This window comes from Bufo bufo, chromosome 1 (assembly GCF_905171765.1).
Source record: "Bufo bufo chromosome 1, aBufBuf1.1, whole genome shotgun sequence".
NCBI lineage: Eukaryota > Metazoa > Chordata > Amphibia > Anura > Bufonidae > Bufo > Bufo bufo.
Window position 1 is genome coordinate 803128398 of NC_053389.1, and position 21607 is coordinate 803150004.

Here is a 21607-nt window from a genome sequence, read left to right on the forward strand (position 1 = left end):
CACTGCACTTTAACATCAAACCTATAGGCGCCTTTCACACGAACGATACAGATTGGCTCAGGATGCATTTAGTAAAACTCGCACCATTTTGCAAGCAATTCAGTTAGTTTTGTCTGCGATTGCGTTCAGTTTTTTTCCGCGCAGGTGCAATGCGTTTTGATGCATTTTTCACGTGCGTGATAAAACAACTGAAGTTTTACAAACATCTCTTAGCAACCATCAGTGAAAAAAACGCATTTCATCTGGACTTGCTTGCGGATGCAGTGTGTTTCTCCCTAAAGCCCCATTTATTTCTATGGGGCCAGGGCTGCGGGAAAAATGCAGAATATGGAACATGCTGTGTTTTGCATGCAAAGCAGAACTGCTGCGTGAAAAAAAGGCTCATGTACACAGACCCATTGAAATAAATGGGTCAGGATTCAGTGCGGGTGCTATGCGTTCACATCATGCATCACACCCGCGCGGAAAACCCGCTCGTGTGAAAGAGGCCATAGAAATGGGGTCTTTGGACATGTTCCTAAATGCAAAATAAGAGCTTGCCGAGTCTGGGAAGTGGAGTTCAATCAGACCTGATCTCTTTTTCAAAAATAATCTGCTCCCTAATACAATAGTATATATTCAACCCTTCACACAGTTGGACAAGCTCAGTCCGGAGACTCTCCTCTGCATATAGGACAAATATTATACCACTCCCTGCCGGCAATCCTTTTACTCCGATTTTCAACTGCTCTAGAACATGGACCTTAGCACAAGATGGATCATTTCCAAACAGGTCAATATCTATATAGTGTGCTCTGTCTGCAATAGGCACTGGATGTGGTTGAGAACCAAGGCTAAGAAATCCTTCTGGAGAGGCATGGGAGCCATCACTGCCAGGTGTGACCTTGAAAGAAGATGCAGAGTCACTAGAATCCTCAGGATGTGAATATATCCAGACAATCTCTCGTTTCAGTAGAAGATCTAGGTTGGACTTCTGAGTGGCAATAGGAAGCCAACCTTGAACTAGCAATCCACCAGGAAGCAATTGCTCTCTTGTCTTGGACTCCTCAAAGAATCTGAGAATTTCCTCTGGTCCCAGAACAGATAGCTTTTTGGATCTGTCTTCATTATTTACTCGAGACTCCAGTAGCCTGAGTTTTGCTTCCAACTGGTCAGCAGAAACAAGTACAGGTATCACTGCCTAATGGGGAACACAATCAACATAGGAGAGAGGTTCAGATTTAAAACTTTCAATGCAATACATAGATGAATTGTTATAAAAGTAGAAGAGGAACAAATAGAAAACAAGGCTAGTTCTGAGCGAATCGAAGTATTCAAAGTGGACTTCAATCCAAATTTCAGGGAAAATTCAATTTGCTGTGAAGCCAAATTTCCTCGTGCTTCATGGTAACAAATCAATTTTCTTTGAAATGGCATTAAAAATGAAATCATACTTAACTCATCCATTTGAGAGCGAAGAGGCTGTCGCAGCCATATTGCTTGAAGTTCCAGCGCAAAACCTTGTGCATGAGATTTTGTGCTGGATCTTCAAGCAAGACGGCCAGGACGGCCTCTTTGTGCTCAAATGGATAAGAAGTGCAATTTTTTATTTTATTTTTTAACTGACCAACTAAGACCTTAATATTCATCTCAGATGCCAAGATCAGCAATGAACCTGGCATTTGAGAGGGTTGAATGACAGGTGGTGGAAGAATTGACATCCCAGTAGTCATTGCGCCCGGTACTTACAAAGAAATGTGCTTAGTGACGAAACAATTCGTCAAGCAATTTCTTTTTTTTGTAAAATTTGGCAATGCAGCCGAATCGAATATCTTAACGAAAAAAAACTAAAACATAGGAAACATTAATTATTTGACTATTGGTTGGAATAAATTATCTATTTTTTTAATCTGTTTATTCTTAAAGTTTGTAAATTGAAGAAGATTGAACATTCAAACACATGTATCACCTGTTTGCCAATGAAGTTGTAATACTTTTGCTCTTCTCATACTATTATAGTATTATTGATGATCCCAGTTTAATACACTGGACATTTAATGACAAGGTGCAGAACTTTATTACAACATTGGTTTGTTAGTCTAGTTAAATTGCTAGTTAAATATTAGCGTTGATAAGATATGGTGGGGGAAGGGTTAATTTTGCTATACTTGCCTAAGGGACCTGTTAATTGGTTTTTGAAGGGACCTGTTAATTGGTTTTTGGGTGAGATTAGATTCTCCACGAGCAAAGAGATGCATGGTTTTCTTCCTTTTTCTACCCTGTGCAGACAGGCTGAAGGTGCCATTTTGAAATACTAAGGGGCTAAAAGGTAGGCTTAAGCTTATGGCAGTGTTTGAGCTTATTAAAAACAAACCAGGTACAGTTGTGCTGGAGGAAACTCATCTGACTAAATATGATGTAAGGAAATACTATGGTCATAGTTCAGAACTTCAGTTAGCAAAATTAGAAATCGCCACTAGTCTTCCTTATCCACTCTTGTTAATAGGAAGCTAACACTAGGTCCTTCACCAGAACATGCTGCAAGGCCAGTTGTACTGGATAAAAAAATAATAATAATCACATTATGTCTTGAGTAAGATAGCAGAAAATTGGTGCAAGTTCACTGGAAGCAGACATTCTCGAAAGACCAGAATGGGTGCAAAGAATTGTAGACAAGCAGGGTGAGAACTAGGAGAGACAGATCGTGCCTAAACAGCAGATTGGTTAATGCAGAAACTTGACACGGTCAGAATAGCAGGAGAATCAGAAGCCAAATCGAGAAACAAGGGGTTAAATCAAGAAAACAAGCCAACGTAGGTACACGGTGTTGACGAGCAGATCTTCAGTTCAGACCTAAAGCATAGAAGTATAAAAAGAGCCACTTTACGCAATCACTGGCAATGATTAACTGACTTAAATCCTCCACCTAGCTCTGGGTTTGTATGCTGAGCCAGGAACCATGCACATCATGGCTTGCTAAACTAGTCCTGACAGAAACTACATCCTTTGTACAAGCCATGGAAAACCACCTCTTCTTGCTTGAACTCTTCAATGTTGTCGGAGTGTCATTTATGATGCAGGCAGCTCTTCTCAACATCCTCCCAATGAACCTCCCAGGAGTGCAGCTCCACACCCAATACTCTCATTCTTCCCCACCTACTTAGCACAATTTAGCCTGATGGCCCCCATTACACTAACATTCCCTGCCCAGTACTCCTTGGAGCATGCCCAGTCCCTTTTTCATGGTCCAGTATTGGCACTTCCTACTCTAGTACTGTGCATTTCTGCACCCTATTAGCCTCCTGGACTATATCTCAGATACACCAGAGAAGGAAACGCTCTTCTCCCAGCTTCTCCATTTGCAGGCCTGTGCCCCAGCAGCAGTAATAATTTTGGCGACATGGCACCTTCTATGCTCAGTAGGACCCACACAGGCCTGGGGATGATGTGCTGTGTTCACCAGGGGAGCAGGGCTAGCGAGATTATTTTTTTAAACTAATTAAACTAAACTAACTAATTTACTTAAAACTACAGGGACAGAAAAACTGTAAGGGGGCAGCATTAATGGGAGAGAACTACTGTTAGGGGGTCACTTTATAGACAGCACAGTTTTAGGCTCAACACTAAGCCGCCAGCATTACTGTAAAGGGGGAACTAAGGGGGCATAACTACTGTATGGGGGCACTGAGGGGGCGTTCTACTTCAAGGGGGCATAACTACTGTAATGGCATGTTCACATGGTGGAATTAGCTAGCTGAATTTTGGTGCAGACGCAGCACCAACACTCCAACAGCAGCCGCCGCATGGGTTCTGCCTCACATTGTTTTTAATAGGTGTACTGCGTTTCATGGCCAGCAGTTTAAAGTTGTGACTGCACCAAGAAGGGAGTTTCCCGCTTGGCACTGTGTCCAGATGGATGCCACTTAAAGCAGTGACAGGTGTCCGTTTGAGGTTTAGCTCAATTCAGTGGAGCTAAACCACGAGTGGGTCCATGGCCTTCAAAGTGAACAACCGCAGTGGTTTCTGCAGCAGATTTTGACAGCATCAAAGTCCGCCATGTGAACACACCGTAAGGGGGAGTAAAGGGGATTGGGTTGGATTGTGCGATAAAGATTGGATGGAGTTAGTGGAGTCACAGTGAAAAAACTATTGTGCTGTATCAATAGAGTTACAGTTATCTGGGTCTGTCTCTCTAGAGATAGAAATGGTGGTTGGGGTGTTAATTTCAGCCCTAAGGTAGAAAAACACCGCTGGCCGACACCAACACCTAGTGATAGTAATGGAGGTGTCCGTCAGATGCCTCCATTACAAACACCACACTAAAGTGTGAAAAACCCCACAGAAAAAAAAAAAAAAAAAAACTTAAATAACCACTCTCCGACTACAGCCCTTTAAAGGGATTATCTCACTTCATCAAATAGCATTTATCCTGTAGAGAAAGTTAACACAAGGCACTTACTAAGGTATTGTGACTAATCAGATTGCTTCCTTTGCTGGCTGGATTCATTTTTCTATCACACTATACACTGCTTGTTTCCATGGTTATGACCACCCTGCAATCCATCAGTGGTGGTCGTGCTTGCACACTATAGGAAAATCACTAGCATGTGTGCAGTGCCATGATTCCGGCCACCGTGTATAGTGTGATAGAAAAATGAATCCAGCCAGCAAAGTTAGCAATCTGGACAATCATAATACATTAGTAATAGAGATGAGCGAATTTCTTAAAAGTTCGATTCGGCTGATCGCAGAATTTAAAAAAAAAATTTGCTTCGTGAGGAATTACTTCGTCACGAAGCACACATTTTTTTGTAAATAGCAGGTGCAATGACAGGGAGCTGTGATAGCGCCACCCCCGTCATTGTACCCCTCAGATGCCGCATTCTTACATGATCGCAGCAACTCAGTGTAAAATTAACAATAAATTTTTTTTTTTTATTAACCTTACCGCCTCCATTTGCTCGCTACGGGCCAGCCACCGCCTTTTTGCTTGAAGGGCTAAATCCTGTGCGGTGCGGGATTACGGCATGATGATGTAATCTCGCGCAGCACAGGATTTCGGACGAGATCTTAAAGCAAGATGGAGGCTGGCGGCCCCTCGTGAGGAAATGGAGTAGGCAAGTTTGAATTTTTTAGTTTTTTTATACTATTTCTGGTTAAATCGATTCGCTGATACATGAAGCACGAGGAAATTCGGCTTATAGGCGAATCAAATTTATCCTGAAATTCAAATTGAATTCCACTTCGTGGGATTCGATTCGCTCATCTCTAAATAGTAAGTGCCTTGTATTAACTTTCTCTACAGGATAAATGCTATTTGCTGAAGTGAGAGGATCCCTTTAACTCCAGTGGCTCTTCAAAGGGAAGACTTTATGTTGTTAAAGGATAACTGTCACATTTGGACCCTAATTTTAATTTTCATATATGTAGTTACTATTACCATGATATTCCAGAATCACTAACTATTAGACTTACTTACCCCATATTTCAGAAGATTCAGCTCTTAGCAACCAGTCTGCATAAAACTACAATTTCACTATTCTGTTAAGATGGCTGCCACTGCCCTCACCCTGAGGCTAATCCCGCCTGCCCTCACTACCCACAATGCATTGAGCTCCTTGTGCACCAGCTTCTACACCTCAACCAATGGTTGCTCTCCACACTTAAACACGCCCTCCTCCTCCTTCTATCACATACACTTTAGGAAGTGGCTGGATTGTAGAGCCTTAATTTAGCTTGGACACAGAAAGCTGGAGCGTGCCTGCTGCAGCCTGGGTCTCTATGAATGAAACCCAGGCTGCTGCATAGTATTTCCTATGGAGCCATAGCCTGTAATAGGCTCCATAGGAAATATGTGATTTTCTTATATATTCTAAAGCTATTGGTTGAAAAAAAAATATACAGTTCAAATCACCCCCCCATTTTGCAAAAATGAAAAAAACAAAAAAAAACATCAAGGGTGTCGCAATGTGTGAAAACACCCGTACTATAAAAATATTAAAAAATATTCCCTATACGGTAAATAAAAAAAAAGGACATTTGCCATTTTTGGACACTTCATTTCTTCATAAAAAATTAAATAAAAGGTAATCAAAAAGTCATATAAACCCCTGAATGGTATCGATGAAAAGATCAGATTGCGCCACAGAAAAAGAGCCCCCATACAGTGGCATCCACAGATCCACCCCTAAATAGTGCCATCCACAGATCCCCCCCTAAACAGTGCCATCAACAGATCCCCCTCCCCTAAACAGTGCCATCCACAGATCCTCCCTAAACAGTGCCATCCACAGATCCCCCCCTAAACAGTGCCATCCACAGATCCCCCTCCCCTAAACAGTGCCATCCACAGATCCCCCTCCCCTAAACAGTGCCATCCACAGATCCCCCCCTAAACAGTGCCATCCACAGACCCCCCTAAACAGTGCCATCCACAGATCCCCCTAAACAGTACCATCCACAGATCCCCCTAAACGGTGCCATCCACAGACCCCCCTCCTCTAAACAGTGCCATCCACAGATCCCCCCCTAAGCAGTGCCATCCACAGACCCCCCTAAACAGTGCCATCCACAGATCTTCCCTAAAAAGTGCCATCCACAGATCCCCCTAAACAGTGCCATCCACAGATCCCCCTCCCCTAAACAGTGCCATCCACAGATCCCCCATAAACAGTGCCATCCACAGATCCCCCCTAAACAGTGCCATCCACAGATCCCCCCCTAAACAGTGCCATCCACAGATCCCCCTCCCCTAAACAGTGCCATCCACAGATCCCCCTCCCCTAAACAGTGCCATCCACAGATCCCCCCTAAACAGTGCCATCCACAGATACCCCTAAGCAGTGCCATCCACAGATCCCCCTAAACAGTGCCATCCACAGATCCCCCCTAAACAGTGCCTTTCACAGATCCCCCTCCCCTAAACAGTGCCATCCACAGATCCCCCCTAAAAAGTGCCATCCACAGATCCCCCCTAAACAGTGCCATCCACAGATCCCCCTCCCCTAAACTGTGCCATCCACAGATCCCCCTCCCCTAAAAAGTGCCATCCACAGATCCCCCCTAAACAGTGCCATCCACAGATCCCCCTAAACAGTGCCATCCACAGATCCCCCTCCCCTAAACAGTGCCATCCACAGATCCCCCTCCCCTAAACAGTGCCATCCACAGATCCCCCCTAAACAGTGCCATCCACAGATACCCCTAAGCAGTGCCATCCACAGATCCCCCTAAACAGTGCCATCCACAGATCCCCCCTAAACAGTGCCTTTCACAGATCCCCCTCCCCTAAACAGTGCCATCCACAGATCGCCCCTAAAAAGTGCCATCCACAGATCCCCCCTAAACAGTGCCATCCACAGATCCCCCTCCCCTAAACTGTGCCATCCACAGATCCCCCTCCCCTAAAAAGTGCCATCCACAGATCCCCCCTAAACAGTGCCATCCACAGATCCCCCATAAACAGTGCCATCCACAGATCCCCCTCCCCTAAACAGGGCCATCCAAAGATCCCCCTCCCCTAAACAGTGCCATCCACAGATCCCCCTCCCCTAAACAGTGCCATCCACAGATCCCCTCCTAAAAAGTGCCATCCACAGATCCCCCCTAAACAGTGCCATCCACAGATCCCCCTCCCCTAAACAGTGCCATCCACAGATCCCCCTCCCCTAAAAAGTGCCATCCACAGATCCCCCTCCCCGATGCTCACAGAAGTACATTTATAAACTGTAATCCGTAACTTTAACTGTAATCTTCGCTCATCTCTTTACTTGGATACCTTACTCTCAGCTCCGGTAACAGCAGGCAGTGCGGGCGGCGCTCACTCACTGACGTCAAGCACCTGCACCGCCTAGTGGGAGGAGCAGGCACGTGACATCAGTGAGTGAGCGCCGCCTGCACTGCCTGCTGTTACCGGAGCTAAGAGTAGGGTATCCAAGTAAAGAGATGAGCGATGATTACAGTTAAAGTTACAGATTACAGTTTATAAATGTACTCCTGTGAGCGGCGTTGGCCCTGTATATTCTATACTCAAATCCGATGGTATATTCTAACCCCCAGGCAAGCATCCCCGTCACCATGGGAACACCTGGGGGTTAGAATATACCATCGGATTTGAGTTTTTGATGGGAAAAGGAAGTAATATGGACAATCACAATCACAATAGTAAGTGCCTTGTATTAACTTCCTCTACATGATAAATGTGACTTGCTGAAGTCCCTTTCATTTATTGCATATAAGGCAACTGCACGGTTCTGGCTTTCCCGTAACACCCCTACACTAAGATATCTGGAAAATAATTTAAACCTATTTATAATTTAACTAATTATGAGGCATTTATTGACTCTTGAATGCCGTGGTGAATCAAAAACAAGTGAATGATCTAGATGCGTTTTTATCTCTCTGCTCATGGTAATTATGGGGAGGAACACTTACATTGTGGGTTCTGCATTATTTTTTTTTCTTATTGCTGAAATGCCATTAAATAAAGAGCAAAAAAAAAAAAGAAAACTAAAAGAAAGATTGAACCTACCTTACAGGTGATCATTTTGCATGTTTTCACACTAAGAGCGTGTGGATTCTCAGATCGAGAGAATCTAACTCTTTTAACCTCCGGGTGGTCAGAACATATAACATCCCAGCAAAACCTCTCAATCACTCCACCCACTCCACGTCTTCTTATCTCGGCGGCTACACGAAGATCTTCCACTACAGCAGTAGTTCCATCATCAACCACTATGAATGACTCAAAGCCCACCTGACGATCCATAAGGAGAAGAACAAGATGAGCATAGAGTAGGTCATGGAGTTTCTGCTCTAAGATTTTGCTAATCTGGCATATTTCACTCTGTGGTAATAACTTTGGAATGCTTTTATTTATCCAAGCGATTCTGAGACTATTTTCTTGTGACACATTTACCACTAACATGAAGTACAATTTGAGTCTATGTTTTACCTTTATTTATTTAAAAATTTAATTAAAAAAATTACTGAAAATTTTGAAAAATTCACCACGGATAGTAATGCCCCAAAATATGTATTACTTAACATTCACCATATGTCTATTTTATGTTGGTATCATGACATAATTTTTTTTTTAGGACATTAGAATTTTAAAAGCAATTTTGAAATTTAAGAAAATTTCCAAACCCACTTGTTTAAGGAGCAGTTTAGTTATATAGTCATTTTGTGGGGGCTTACATAGTAGAAACCACCCTTAAATGAGCCTATTTTAGAACTTAATAACCTCAAATTATTAAAAACAGATTTTACAAACTTTAGGTGTAAAATGGAGAGGACATTTTCGATTTTTTTTCAGATTTTCCATTTGAACTCATTTTAACTGGTAAAGCAGCAAGGGATAACAGCCAAACAAACTTCAACATGTTACCAATTCTGTAGTTTACAGAAACACTCCTTATGTGGGGTGCTGTATGGGCACACGGCAGGGTGCAGAAGGAAAAGAGCATCATATGGTTTTTGGAGAGCATATTTTTCTGAAATGGTTGTTGGGTACCATGTCAGATTTTATGAAAGCCTAAGGTACTCCTACAGTAGAAACCCCTTATGAGTGACCCCATTTTGGAAACTGCACCCTTCAAGCAATTTTTGGGCGGAGTAGTGACCAATTTGGCCCCACAGATGTTTCTGAATTTAGAGACACTTTGCTGTGAAAATTAAAAATTTCATTTCTTCCAATAAAATGTTGCCCCCCCCTCTCATTTTCACCAAATTTAGTTAAACATTTTCTTCTAAACACAAACACCTCATGTGTGGTTGTAAACTGTTTGGGTACAGGGGTCAGAAGGGAATGAGCTCCATATGATTTTTGGATGGGAGATTTTGTTGGAATGGTTTTTGGGCACTATTTTACATTTGATGAGACGCCAAAAAAAAAAAAGAAAAGGCTATTTTGACAGTTTATCACCTGACAGGGTAGATCATGTGACATTTTTATAGAGCCAGCCGTTCCGAAAGCGGCGATAGCAAACATGTCTTATAGTACAGGAATTGATGAGCTGAAAGGGCTTTACTTGAAACCAATCTTTTTTTGTAAAGGAAAAAATGTTCACTTTTATTTTTGTCCCACTGTGGGACAACAACTTTTCAGGGTTTGCTCCTTGTTTTGTTACAGTAAAATATGCTTGAGGATAGGTCATCAGTAAGAGAATGGCAGAAAGCTCATTTAACTTACTCTTAACAGAAAACCATTTTTAGCATAATTGGCTTTAAGAAAGTCAGTCAACTCCAAACTCAGTTTCAAAGATGGCATACTGCTATATAGTGTAAGTTCCCCAAAGTATAACCATCCCTTTCTTGTGTAAATCTGGTCCCCTAATCCTTTAATTTTAAGCAAATTAGGTTTTTGGTGCACTGTGGGTGGGGCCACTCTGTGCAGTAGACCTAGCGTCTCCTGTGTCACCGCTACCAGCTATAAAATCTCAGGGACTGTCCATCAATCAAGAGGGGGATGAGCAGGGCCACATCACTGGCCAAATGATAATGCATGAAATGTAGCGACCCCACCCACAGGGGCTAAAAAATTTCGGACATGCTGGATTTCAACATGTCTGATCCTATGTTCCTGCAGGAGATCAGACTCTACCAGAAGTCAATCAAAGGAGACCCGCGCTGCCTTTCAAAGTATAATGTGGAATACACTGAATGACACTCCAAGGAGTGTGTCGCTGCTGGTCTATAGTAGGGAGTAAATTGCCTAAACCCTAGAAGAAGTGAATCAAATCAAAGAACAACTTGATAAATAGACCACGCTGACTGTACAGTGTAAAATAATAGCTAATAGTTAATATCTTAGTATGTAGCACATTAGATGATATCCGCTACTGTGTCCACCGTTATTGATTAAAGTAATGTCCGGAGTCAGTACAAGTTGGTAAACTAATAAATGATAAACTTGTATAGATTAAGAAAGTATATGTGTATATAGTCACTTGCCTGTAATGGGCTGACTTTCGGATTCCTTCCTGATCTTCCTGGTGTTTGTACTGGAGGATAGCTGTAACAGTTCTATCTTCAGGTTTCCTCTACATGCGCGCGAGGGAAACCCTGGCTGGTGATCCACGAGGACGCTGCTTCCGTGTGACGTCACACTAGGGATGGATGCCTTCTTGGACCAAAACACCTCCAACGCGTTTCGAAATTACCGAATTTCTTCATCAGGGAAAGAAAGAAATTCGGTAATTTCGAAACGCGTTGGAAGTGTTTTGGTCCGAGAAGGCATCCATCCCTAGTGTGACGTCACACGGAAGCAGCGTCCTCGTGGATAACCAGCCAGGGTTTCCCTCGCGCGCACGAGTCACCGGCCAGGACCGCACGCTTGTAGAGGAAACCTGAAGATAGAACTGTTACAGCTATCCTCCAGTACAAGCACCAGGAAGATCAGGAAGGAATCCGAAAGTCAGCCCATTACAGGCAAGTGACTATATACACATATACTTTCTTAATCTATACAAGTTTATCATTTATTAGTTTACCAACTTGTACTGACTCTGGACATTACTTTAATCAATAACGGTGGACACAGTAGCGGATATCATCTAATGTGCTACATACTAAGATATTAACTATTAGCTATTATTTTACAATGTACAGTCAGCGCAGTCTATTTATCACGTTGTTCTTTGATTTGATTCACTCTACCAGAAGTGTCTAGCAGTGGCTTATTTCCCTCTCCCTAATAATATTCTTCATAAATGTGACCATCAGTCATCATTTACTCTTTTCTACTCACCACTTTCCCTTCACACCTGGCCACGAACATTCTTCTCTGGGGTTCCTTCAGCCATGTATGGTACTTCACAGGCACATAGTCTACTCCATTGTATAACCCATTAGAGATAGACATCAGTTCTTCATAGTCTTCTGCCGTTGCAGGCGAAAAATCTATATTTGGAACTGAAGTCGGAACCGACATGGTGTCACTGCGCGATATAGACCAGAGTCTCAGCTGAAAGGAGAAAAGTAGAAGTTTAATCAGGCAAAGTCTACCATCATTCTTGAAATTAATAGGGTTCCCAGTAGAGATGGCCTTGCGGTTCGCCCGGCGGTCGTTTTGCGGCGAACTTTGTTCGTTCGTGGTTTGCCGAATGAGCGAACATATGGCAATGTCCACCGGCGCCATATTCTTTTACATTGTGAAGAACTTTGACCCATGGCACATCCATCAGGTGGTACAGGACAGACAATTGAGACATTTCAGCACATGGACATACCCCCTACCTTATAAATAAACCCAATCTGGCCGCCATTTTACATTCAGTCTTTTTCCAGTGTAGGGAGAGGTTGCTGTGTGGAGCAGGGACAGACTGTTAGGGACACCAAACACTAGCTAATAGGGCCACAAAAGTCCTTTTAAGGACTGGTATAGGTGTGCTATCGATAGGTGTGACTTACTGAAGGGTGTAATATACTAATAATATACTTTCTAACATAGAAAGTATATTATAGTGCAATTGTATTGTGCGGCAGTTGTGTGCGGTTCTGCTGCGATACTGCAGCTACACAGAGGGACAAACGCTATTGGAACAAATTATTTCTACTGGTGTGATATACCAGTTGCCCCACAAAAAAACAGATTGAAGCAGGGGTGTGATATACCAATAATATACTTTCTATATAGTGCATTTGTATTGTGCAGCATTTGTTTGCGGTTTTGATGCATTACCTCAGCTACAGATAATGACAAACGACATTGGAACAAATAATTTCTACTGGTGTGATATACCAGATACCCCCCGAATAAACTGATTGAAGCAGGGGTGTTACTGTATATACCAATTATATATTTCTATATGGTGCATTTGGTGAGATTTCTTTCGCCATGTTTTTAATCCAATTTTATATTTTTTGTTCTTTTTGGCCTCATGCACACGGCCGTTGTTTTGGTCCGCATCCGAGCCGCAGTTTTGGCAGCTCGGATGCGGACCCATTCACTTCAATGGGGCCGCAAAAGATGTGGACAGGTCTCCGTGTGTCGTCAGCATCCTTTGCTCCGTTCCGCAGTCCTCCCAAAAAATATAACCTGTCCTATTCTTGTCCCCGTTTTGCGGGAGTTATATTAAAGGCTGTCCGTTCCGTTACGCAAATTGCGGAAAGCACGCGTACGCCATCCGTGTTTTGCAGATCCGCGATTTGCGGACCGCAAAACACACAACGGTCGTGTGCATGTAGCCTTAAACATATGTATTTGACCTGTATTTGTACTGGCCTGCAGTAAAATTGATATCCATTGACTGTGTAATATTCCTCCGGCCACATAATCACTTGATTTTTTCTGTCCGGTGAATGCCTAATGTTTGGGGCCTGTAGTCCAGTGGCCTATAGCAGCGGTCCCCAACCGCCGGGCCGCGGCCCAGGACCGGGCCGTGGAGGATTGTTAGCCAGGCCGCGGCGATCAGGGCAGTCTTTAACTCTGTACTAATGAAGCGCTTCAATTATGGAAGCGCTTCATTAGTACAGAAGGACCAGGAAGCGGTGAAGGATCTGTACTCACCACTTCCTGGTCCTCGGCTCGGCTATCGGCTGTGCATGGCTGCGCACAGTGTGAGGTTGCTCTGTGACCTCACACTGTGCGCCGCTATACACAGCCAGCCGACAGCAGAATGAAGAGGATCGCGATGGTGACCAGGAGCAGGAGAGGTAAGTGTTTTTTTATTTTATTTTATTTGCACTAGGGGCTGATGGCTGACCTGGGGGACATATGGCTGACATGAGGGGCTAATGGGGCTGACATGAGGGGCTAATGGGGGGCTAATGGCTGACATGAGGGGCTAATGGCTGACATGAGGGGCTAATGGGGGCTTATGGCTGAAATAAGGGGCTAATGGGGGGCTTATGGCTGAAATAAGGGGCTAATAGGGGGCTTAAGGCTAACATAAGGGGCTAATGGGGGGCTTATGGCTGAAATAAGGGGCTAATGGGGGCTTATGGCTGACATGAGGGGCTAATGGGAGGCTAATGGCTGACATGAGGGGCTAATGGGGGGCTTATGGCTGACATGAGGGGCTAATGGGGGGCTTATGGCTGAAATAAGGGGCTAATGGGGGGCTTATGGCTGAAATAAGGGGACTAATAGGGGGCTTAAGGCTAACATAAGGGGCTAATGGGGGGCTTATGGCTGAAATAGGGGCTAATGGGGGGCTTATGGCTGAAATAAGGGGCTAATAGGGGGCTTATGGCTGACATGAGGGGCTAATGGGGGGGCTTATGGCTGACATGAGGGGCTAATGGGGGGCTTATGGCTGTCATGAGGGGCTAATGGGGGGCTTATGGCTGACATGGGGGGCTTATGGCTGACATGAGGGGCTAATGGGGGGCTTATGGCTGACATGAGGGGCTAATGGGGGGCTTATGGCTGACATGGGGGGCTTATGGCTGACATGAGGGGCTAATGGGGGGCTTATGGCTGACATGAGGGGCTAATGGGGGGCTTATGGCTGACATGAGGGGCTAATGGGGGGCTTATGGCTGACATGAGGGGCTAATGGGGGGCTTATGGCTGACATGAGGGGCTTATGGCTGACATTGGGGGGCTTATGGCTGATATTGGGGGGCTTATGGCTGACATTGGGGGGCTTATGGCTTACATTGGGGGGGCTTATGGCTGACATTGGGGGGGTTTATGGCTGACATTGGGGGGGGGTTATGGCTGACATTGGGGGGGTTATGGCTGACATTGGGGGGGTTTATGGCTGACATTGGGGGGTTTATGGCTGACATTGGGGGCTGATAGATGGCTAAAGGTTTGGGGGTTGATCTGAGCCATTGGGGGTCTGATCTGAGGTCTGATTAACATTGGGGGTCTGATTGCTGGTCTGACCTGAGGTGTAATGAAAAATATTTTTTTCTTATTGTTCTCCTCTAAAACTAGGTGCATCTTATAGGGCGAAAAATACGGTACAGTGCAGCAGAGACCAGTGCAGCAGAGACCAGTGCAGCAGAGACCATAGTCAGTTTATATAGTCATTATATAGTGTTATATATTTTAATATGCACCTTGTGTTTTGTTATGCGCGTGAATCAATCAGCCCCGCCCACCCCATAAGCCCCGCCCCAGAACCCCCACCCCCTTCCCCCATCCCCACTTGGTCCCTGGGAAAATTGTCTTGCATGAAACCGGTCCTTGGTGCAAAAAAGGTTGGGGACCACTGGCCTATAGTACAGTTTTTATCCATTGACCGCATAATGTACCTCGAGCCTCATAATCAGAATTTACACTAGCGGCAGGACGGATCCGACAGGCTGTTAACCCTGTCGGACCCGTCCTGCTGCTATTTTGCCGTGCCGCCGGACTGCCGCTCCGTCCCTATTGACTATAATGGGGGATGGGGGCGAAGCTCCAGCGCAGCACGGCAGTGCGCGGTGAGAGGCCGCCGGACTTTATGATTATCCTTTCATAAATCTGGTTTGTCTTTTTTGGTTTAAGTCTGACCTCTAGTGGTCGTTTCCTTGTAAGACAGATTCAAATTCGCTAAACTGGTCTTAATAGTATACTATAATGGGGTGTGGCAGAGAACATATAGCACGGTGGCTCAGTGGTTAGCACTGTTGCTTTGTGTGTTTGGGTTCCTGGGTTCAAATCTTACCAAGGACAACATCTGCATGGAGTTTGTATATTCTCCCTGTGTATGTGTGGGTTTTTTCCAGTTTCCTCCCACACTCCAAAGACATACTGATAGGGACCTTAGATTCTGAGCCCCATTGGGGACAGCCTGATGCTAATGTCTGTAAAGCAGTGCGGAATATAGTAGCGCTATATAAGTGCATAAAATAAATTTGCCAACATCATAATTTTATATCACACAGTGAATGCTTTAAAAATACATCACACAAAATAATGTTAAAATTGCTGTTTTTTTTTTAATCTTTCCCACTAGAAATAAAATAGTAAAAGTTAGTTACTACACTATATATACCCTAAAATAGTTCCTAGAAAAAAACACAACTCGTCCTGCAAAATTCAAGGTCTCATACAGCTAAACTGAAGAAGACTAAAGGCTAAAATCAGTTATGTCACATGCACTTCAGTCATCCAAGTCGTTGCGCTGACTACATTAACTTCTGACATAATTCAATATCTACAATAAAAATGTGACATTTTTTAGAAGGTTTTTCTACTTTTGATGTGACAGTTCGGCCGTGGCTCGCTACTGATAAAATAAATGTGTCTTGGAAATGGGAGATTTCTATCTGCGTGTTCCGTCTCGTTCCTAGGACTCTTAGAACTCACTTACCTTGTGTGTCATATACACTCCCTCCAGTCCTAAGAACACCCCAGGGGCAACCTACAACCCTGGCAGATACTTATCTCTAAAAATACTTATAGAGGTGACAAAGCAATGGACATGGCATTAAGATACAATCACAACACATTACACAGAAGACACCAGCACACAGCGGCCTCCTGTCCTGCCCGACCTGGATACTCAGAAAATGTGGTCAGTAACAGGCTGAAAATATCTATAAAGCCTCCTGAGATATTATACTTATATTATACTAGACATTATACTAGACATACACAGAAAGTAGATGTAATCCAACCTGTTCTTGAAGTAAGAGCTGTTCGTCCAGGGGTGGCTAGAAGAAGAGTCCTCGTGCTCTACATGAAATATATGTCCCCATGTCTCAGCCCCCTCCATGGACTCCACCCATTAACTATGTGATGGACGGAAGGGGGGGAGGTCCCACAGGCCAGGGGTCCCTTAGGCTGGGTTCACACCTGAGCATTTTACAGCGCGTTCCTACGCGCTGTAAAACGCTCAACAGGCAAGAACCAATGATCCCCTATGGGCATGGTTCTCACCTGAGCGTTTTACAGTGCTTACGAACGCGCTGTAAAACGCCCTACGCCCCAAGAAGTGCAGGAGCTTCTTTGGGGCGTATGGTCGCGCATTCCCGTACATAGACTTCCAGGAACGAGCGACAATGGGCGTTTGCTTGTTGCCGGCCGCGAATAGGAACGCCCGATAAAATCGTGCATACAGAGCTCTCCATGCAGTACACTCAGGTATGAACCCAGCGTTAAAGTAAAAGTTTTGTAGTGACGCCAGTTGCCTTGAAGCAACAGGGGCAGAGGGCCCCTTTTTGTAGATGTTGTGGTTGGTACCAAGGGTAGGAATGCCAGTGGTGTAGGGTAGCCTAATGTCCCTTTGTGGTATAGCACTTTTACGGTTGGATATCCGGGAACCGCAAGCGTGGCTGTCCGTTGCATAAAAGGGATGGTTGAATGGAGGGATGAAGAAATAAATTGGAGTCTAGACTTGGTATAACATTGAACAACAGCTTTACTTGAATAAACTTTCGTCAGGCAACAGTCTTCCAACTTTGTCTTCGTCATCAGCAGGCTTTGGCATAGATTCTGGCAGGAAAAACACATTTGGCCCTGCTACATCTAGTACTCTCTGGCTCTGCTGTGCTAACAGGATTAAAAAGGAACTTTTCCTTTGCTGCCGCACTTATCTTTCTGTAGTCTGGTTTGTCTTTGTATTTATCCAAAGGAGCTTTCTCCTTAGCTTCTGAGGCTCCAGGCTTTGGCCTCAACATTCAGCAGGGATTAAGGTGCTCTGCTAGCTGGAGCACAGCCTTCCCCTAGCAGGGGGTAACTGTCGTAAAGGAAGTGGCTGCTCGTTAGTGGAGGTGAAAAGCTGCATTTACATGCAGAGATCACCTCCGCTGTATGAGGACGAGCGATGGCTGCTGCTGCCACTCATACATATATATTGTTACTGGGCAGCAGATCGCTGTTTGGACAGCATGATCTGCTGCCCAAAAATGGTGATTTAGGTGTCTGCACCAACAATCACTTCACCTAATGAATGAACTTTTCGTTCAATCTTCAGATGATCTGCGGCACCTTTAGACAGGTAGATTATCAGGAAGGAGCATTTGTAGGATTGTTCATTCCCGATAATCTGTCCAACAACTGGGCACCAAAGGGTGTATTAGACACCCCAATGCTGCAAGCGATTGTCGGGAGGGAAGCATTCCCTCACGGCAGTGGCCAGATAGCTAGCAGAGGACACTGCTGCTATTACATGCAGAGATGTCCTCAGCAGCATGGGGAAGAGTGATCGTTATGCCAGGGGCGTAGCTATAGGGGAAGCAGGGGGAGCGGCTGCTTTGGGGCCCTGACCCAGAAGGGGCCCATCCAGGAGTAGGAGGACTAAAAGATTTTGTCAGGGCCCCCTCAACAGTTTTACACAATGAAATTATATACAGTGACAGTATAGACAGTGTAGAAAACGGATGGAACAGCTGCCGGGCCTGGTCTGAGAGAACGATCTTTACTATCCACAGGAATGGGGGCGGCATGAAAGGAAGGGGTTGCAAAAAAATTACTGGGGGAGAGGGGCCCCATTCAAAAATATGTTGTGGGGCCCAGTCATTTCTAGCTACGCCATTGCTTTATGCCATCACTCGTCCCCATGCAGGAGAGCAGTATGCCGGCGGCAGATCATGATTACACAGCATGATCTGCCACCAGCAAATCCAGATCTTTCAGCATGCCAAAAGATATGATCTGTCCAATAGACAAGCAATCGGAGGCAGCATTAGACTGCCAGATCGTCAACGATTATTGGGCAGAAAATCTGCCCGTCTAATATATATGATATTACAGCAGATTGTTGGGAAGGAAGCATTCCTTTCTGATAATCTGCTGATCACTAGTGGAGGAGATCTGTGCATTTACATGCAGCGATCTTCTCCAAAGTATGGGGAGGAGCGATCACTAATGTCATCGCTCTTCCCCATAAGGACTCGTTGTTTGCTATACAGGAGATCATGTTTACATGGCACGATCTGCTACTGGTCATTGATGGTTTTGGTGTGTGTGCAAAAACGATCGGATTATCCGATGAACGACAGTTTTTCGAGACTGGTCTGGCTGTGGAAGTTGCGTCATGGGTAGTGTTGGGCGAACATGCGGAATATCGCGCGTGCTCGAGTCAGTGTATTTAAATCTAATTTAGCCTCTATTTCTGGAAAGTTTCTGACGGGATTTAAACTCACAATCTTCTACAATACAGCCAAGAATGTTTACCACTACACTATAGAGCTGCATGGCCAGTTACTAACAAAAAAAAAAAAGAGACTTTTACTGTATAGGAAATACTTACTAGTAGTAAGTATTCCTATACAGCAGAAGTCTCATATTAAATGTTTTTTTAGTGACTGGCCATGCAGCTCTATAGTGTAGTGGTTAACATTCAAAATGTGTAATTACAAAAAAATAATATATATATATATATATATATATATATATAAAATCATACTTCTGATATACAGTATATGAATGCATAAAATGTGGGAAACTACTACTGATGTTCTGAATATTCTAAATATATAATAATATATGTAAATATATTATGGTTAAAAACTTATATATACTGTATGTTTAAATTCAATTTTGCCTCTATTTCTGAAAAGTTTCTGAAGGGATTCAAACGCTCAACCTTCTACATTACAGCGCAGAATGTTAACCACTACACTACAGAGCTGCATGGCCAATTACTTTAAAAATAAAAATAAAAATGAGACTTCTGCTGTATAGGAATACTTACTACTAGTAAGTATTCCTATACAGCAGAAGTATTATATATATATAAAAATAAATAAATAAATACACCGCAGCACATCCAGTAGGTGAAAAACAGTGGGATCCTTTATTCACCCATGCAACGTTTCGATCCGCTTGCTGGGACCATTCTCAAGCAATACATCTTAGTGAACAGTGGATATTTATGGGGTCACATCGTATTAACATACATAAGTGGCAATTGACAATAACATAGAAAAATGTGCTCCAAAAGACTCATGTATATCTATACAAGCATCATGCCTAGGAGAAAACATCATTTGATACAAAAATTCATATATAAATTTCATCCAGGTATAGTGATCTAGAAGAAATACATGTATTTTGCATAAGTGATAATCAACAGTGAATAATCGTCACCTGTATGTTTAAAAACGTAGGCAGAAATGCCTGACTTTGGAACTGCACTCCACGACTCTGGTGGAATATGTTAAAACTAATCGCATACCCAGAGGGATGCGCACACAACCTAGATCATCCATGCATTCGCATGACCCAGAGTTCCGTTTTAAATACGAACAGATCTCCAACAAATACTCACGGGACTTAATGCTTCTTAACATAGAATTTATGTGTAAAGATTTGCCTTCCTCCACAGCAAGTAAAATGGAGGAGGAGGCTTCGCTTAAAGCGATATTGCCCTCACATGAATTTGAGGAATACTGCAAAAATTTCCTCACCTGGACAAACTTAAGAATGAGATCCAAGAAACTAAAAGAGGGAAATGGCAACGCGTTACTATGGATTATACTACGGGACATGTGTATAATTGGGCTGATGGAAACCGGTCTAACCAGAACCAGGGTCAAAGAAAAACCAAAAAGAAAGATGATTCTACCACAAGTAATTCTGCTACTTTTTTAGGGATTCCACCAAACACTGGAAAAAAGCCACAAGAAGGGGCGGTCGGAACAGAAATCGACACCGGAAGAGCAAGGAGCCAGAAATCCTTAAAAAAGACCAATGCTTGACTGAACAGACTGTGGTAAATATATCCTCACACATTCTGACACCAGTACAGATACAGGTGCTAGAGAAGGGTCTCCGTTTTTGGCCAGCTAGTGCTATCAATTGGTTTGAGTTAGAAGCAGATCTATTGTATTTTTTTAGATTGATAAAACTTCAGATTTATTTCCAGGATGTACATAATACTGCCACTAAGCCTGTTCATGAATTGTGCTTGTCTGATTGGGGGTTAAAATTTAAAAAGGATTTTTCTCCTCAAATATCCTCGAAGGCATTCGAGGTATTTTCAGATGCAGTGTTGAGAGATATACAGGAATTGAAACAATCTGGTTTGTGTGACCACATACAGCATCCTAATATGACTAAACAGGAACTGCAGGCTTTGAATCAGTTAATCCATGACCACTCCCTCACCATCAAATCAGCCGATAAGGGTGGTGCGGTAGTGGTCATGGATACTTCTATGTATTTAGCAGAAGCTGCACGACAATTATCAGACAACAGAGGTCTATGTTAAACTCCAAAGGGATCCTAAATTTGAAATACAACGTGAATTGAAATGTCTTGTTAATAAGTATGCACAGATAGGCCTTATAGATGAACAGCTTAGTGAATTGTTGTTGATAGATTTCCCAGTGACTCCTTTATTTTATTTATTACCCAAAATTCACAAAGATTTACGGTGCCCTCCAGGCAGACCAATTGTTTCGGGCCGTGGTTCCCTGTTGAGCAACGCGTCCATTCTTTTGGATAAAATACTTCACACGTATGTAGTGAGATCAAAATCCTACATACAAGACACAACAGATTTTTTGGGAAAGTTAGCAGACGTGTCGATGCCAGAGGGCGCCATATTGGCCTCCTTCGACATCGTCAGTCTGTATACTTCAATACAGCACGATATTCCAAAGTCAGGCATTTCTGCCTACGTTTTTAAACATACAGGTGACGATTATTCACTGTTGATTATCACTTATGCAAAAAACATGTATTTCTTCTAGATCACTATACCTGGATGAAATTTATATATGAATTTTTGTATCAAATGAT

General features: G+C 43.6%; 2 protein-coding genes across 2 annotated transcripts in view; both read right to left on the minus strand.

Annotated features, from left to right (window-relative positions):
- The window catches only part of LOC120986519 (histidine N-acetyltransferase-like), a 392349-nt gene that overhangs the window by 180806 nt on the left and 189936 nt on the right, over positions 1–21607 (minus strand). The window lies entirely within an intron of this gene.
- On the minus strand, positions 326–16582 carry LOC120986518 (histidine N-acetyltransferase-like). Its single transcript, XM_040415144.1, has 4 exons — positions 16537–16582; positions 11729–11944; positions 8510–8734; positions 326–1180 (listed from the first exon to the last, which is right to left on the minus strand). Exons 2-4 carry the CDS (start codon positions 11909–11911, stop codon positions 560–562), a joined length of 1029 nt encoding a protein of 342 aa, XP_040271078.1. The 5' UTR covers positions 11912–11944; positions 16537–16582; the 3' UTR covers positions 326–559.

Bases quoted from the DNA above. Each gene is read 5' to 3' on its own strand.
- LOC120986518 (XM_040415144.1), bottom strand. From the start codon at position 11,911: ATGTCGGTTCCGACTTCAGTTCCAAATATAGATTTTTCGCCTGCAACG. The intron at 8,735-11,728 runs GTGAGTAGAAAA...ATGGATCGTCAG, and splicing joins CCAGGTGTGAAGGGAAAGTG to GTGGGCTTTGAGTCATTCAT. The intron at 1,181-8,509 runs GTAGGTTCAATC...GTTCCCCATTAG, and splicing joins GCAAAATGATCACCTGTAAG to GCAGTGATACCTGTACTTGT.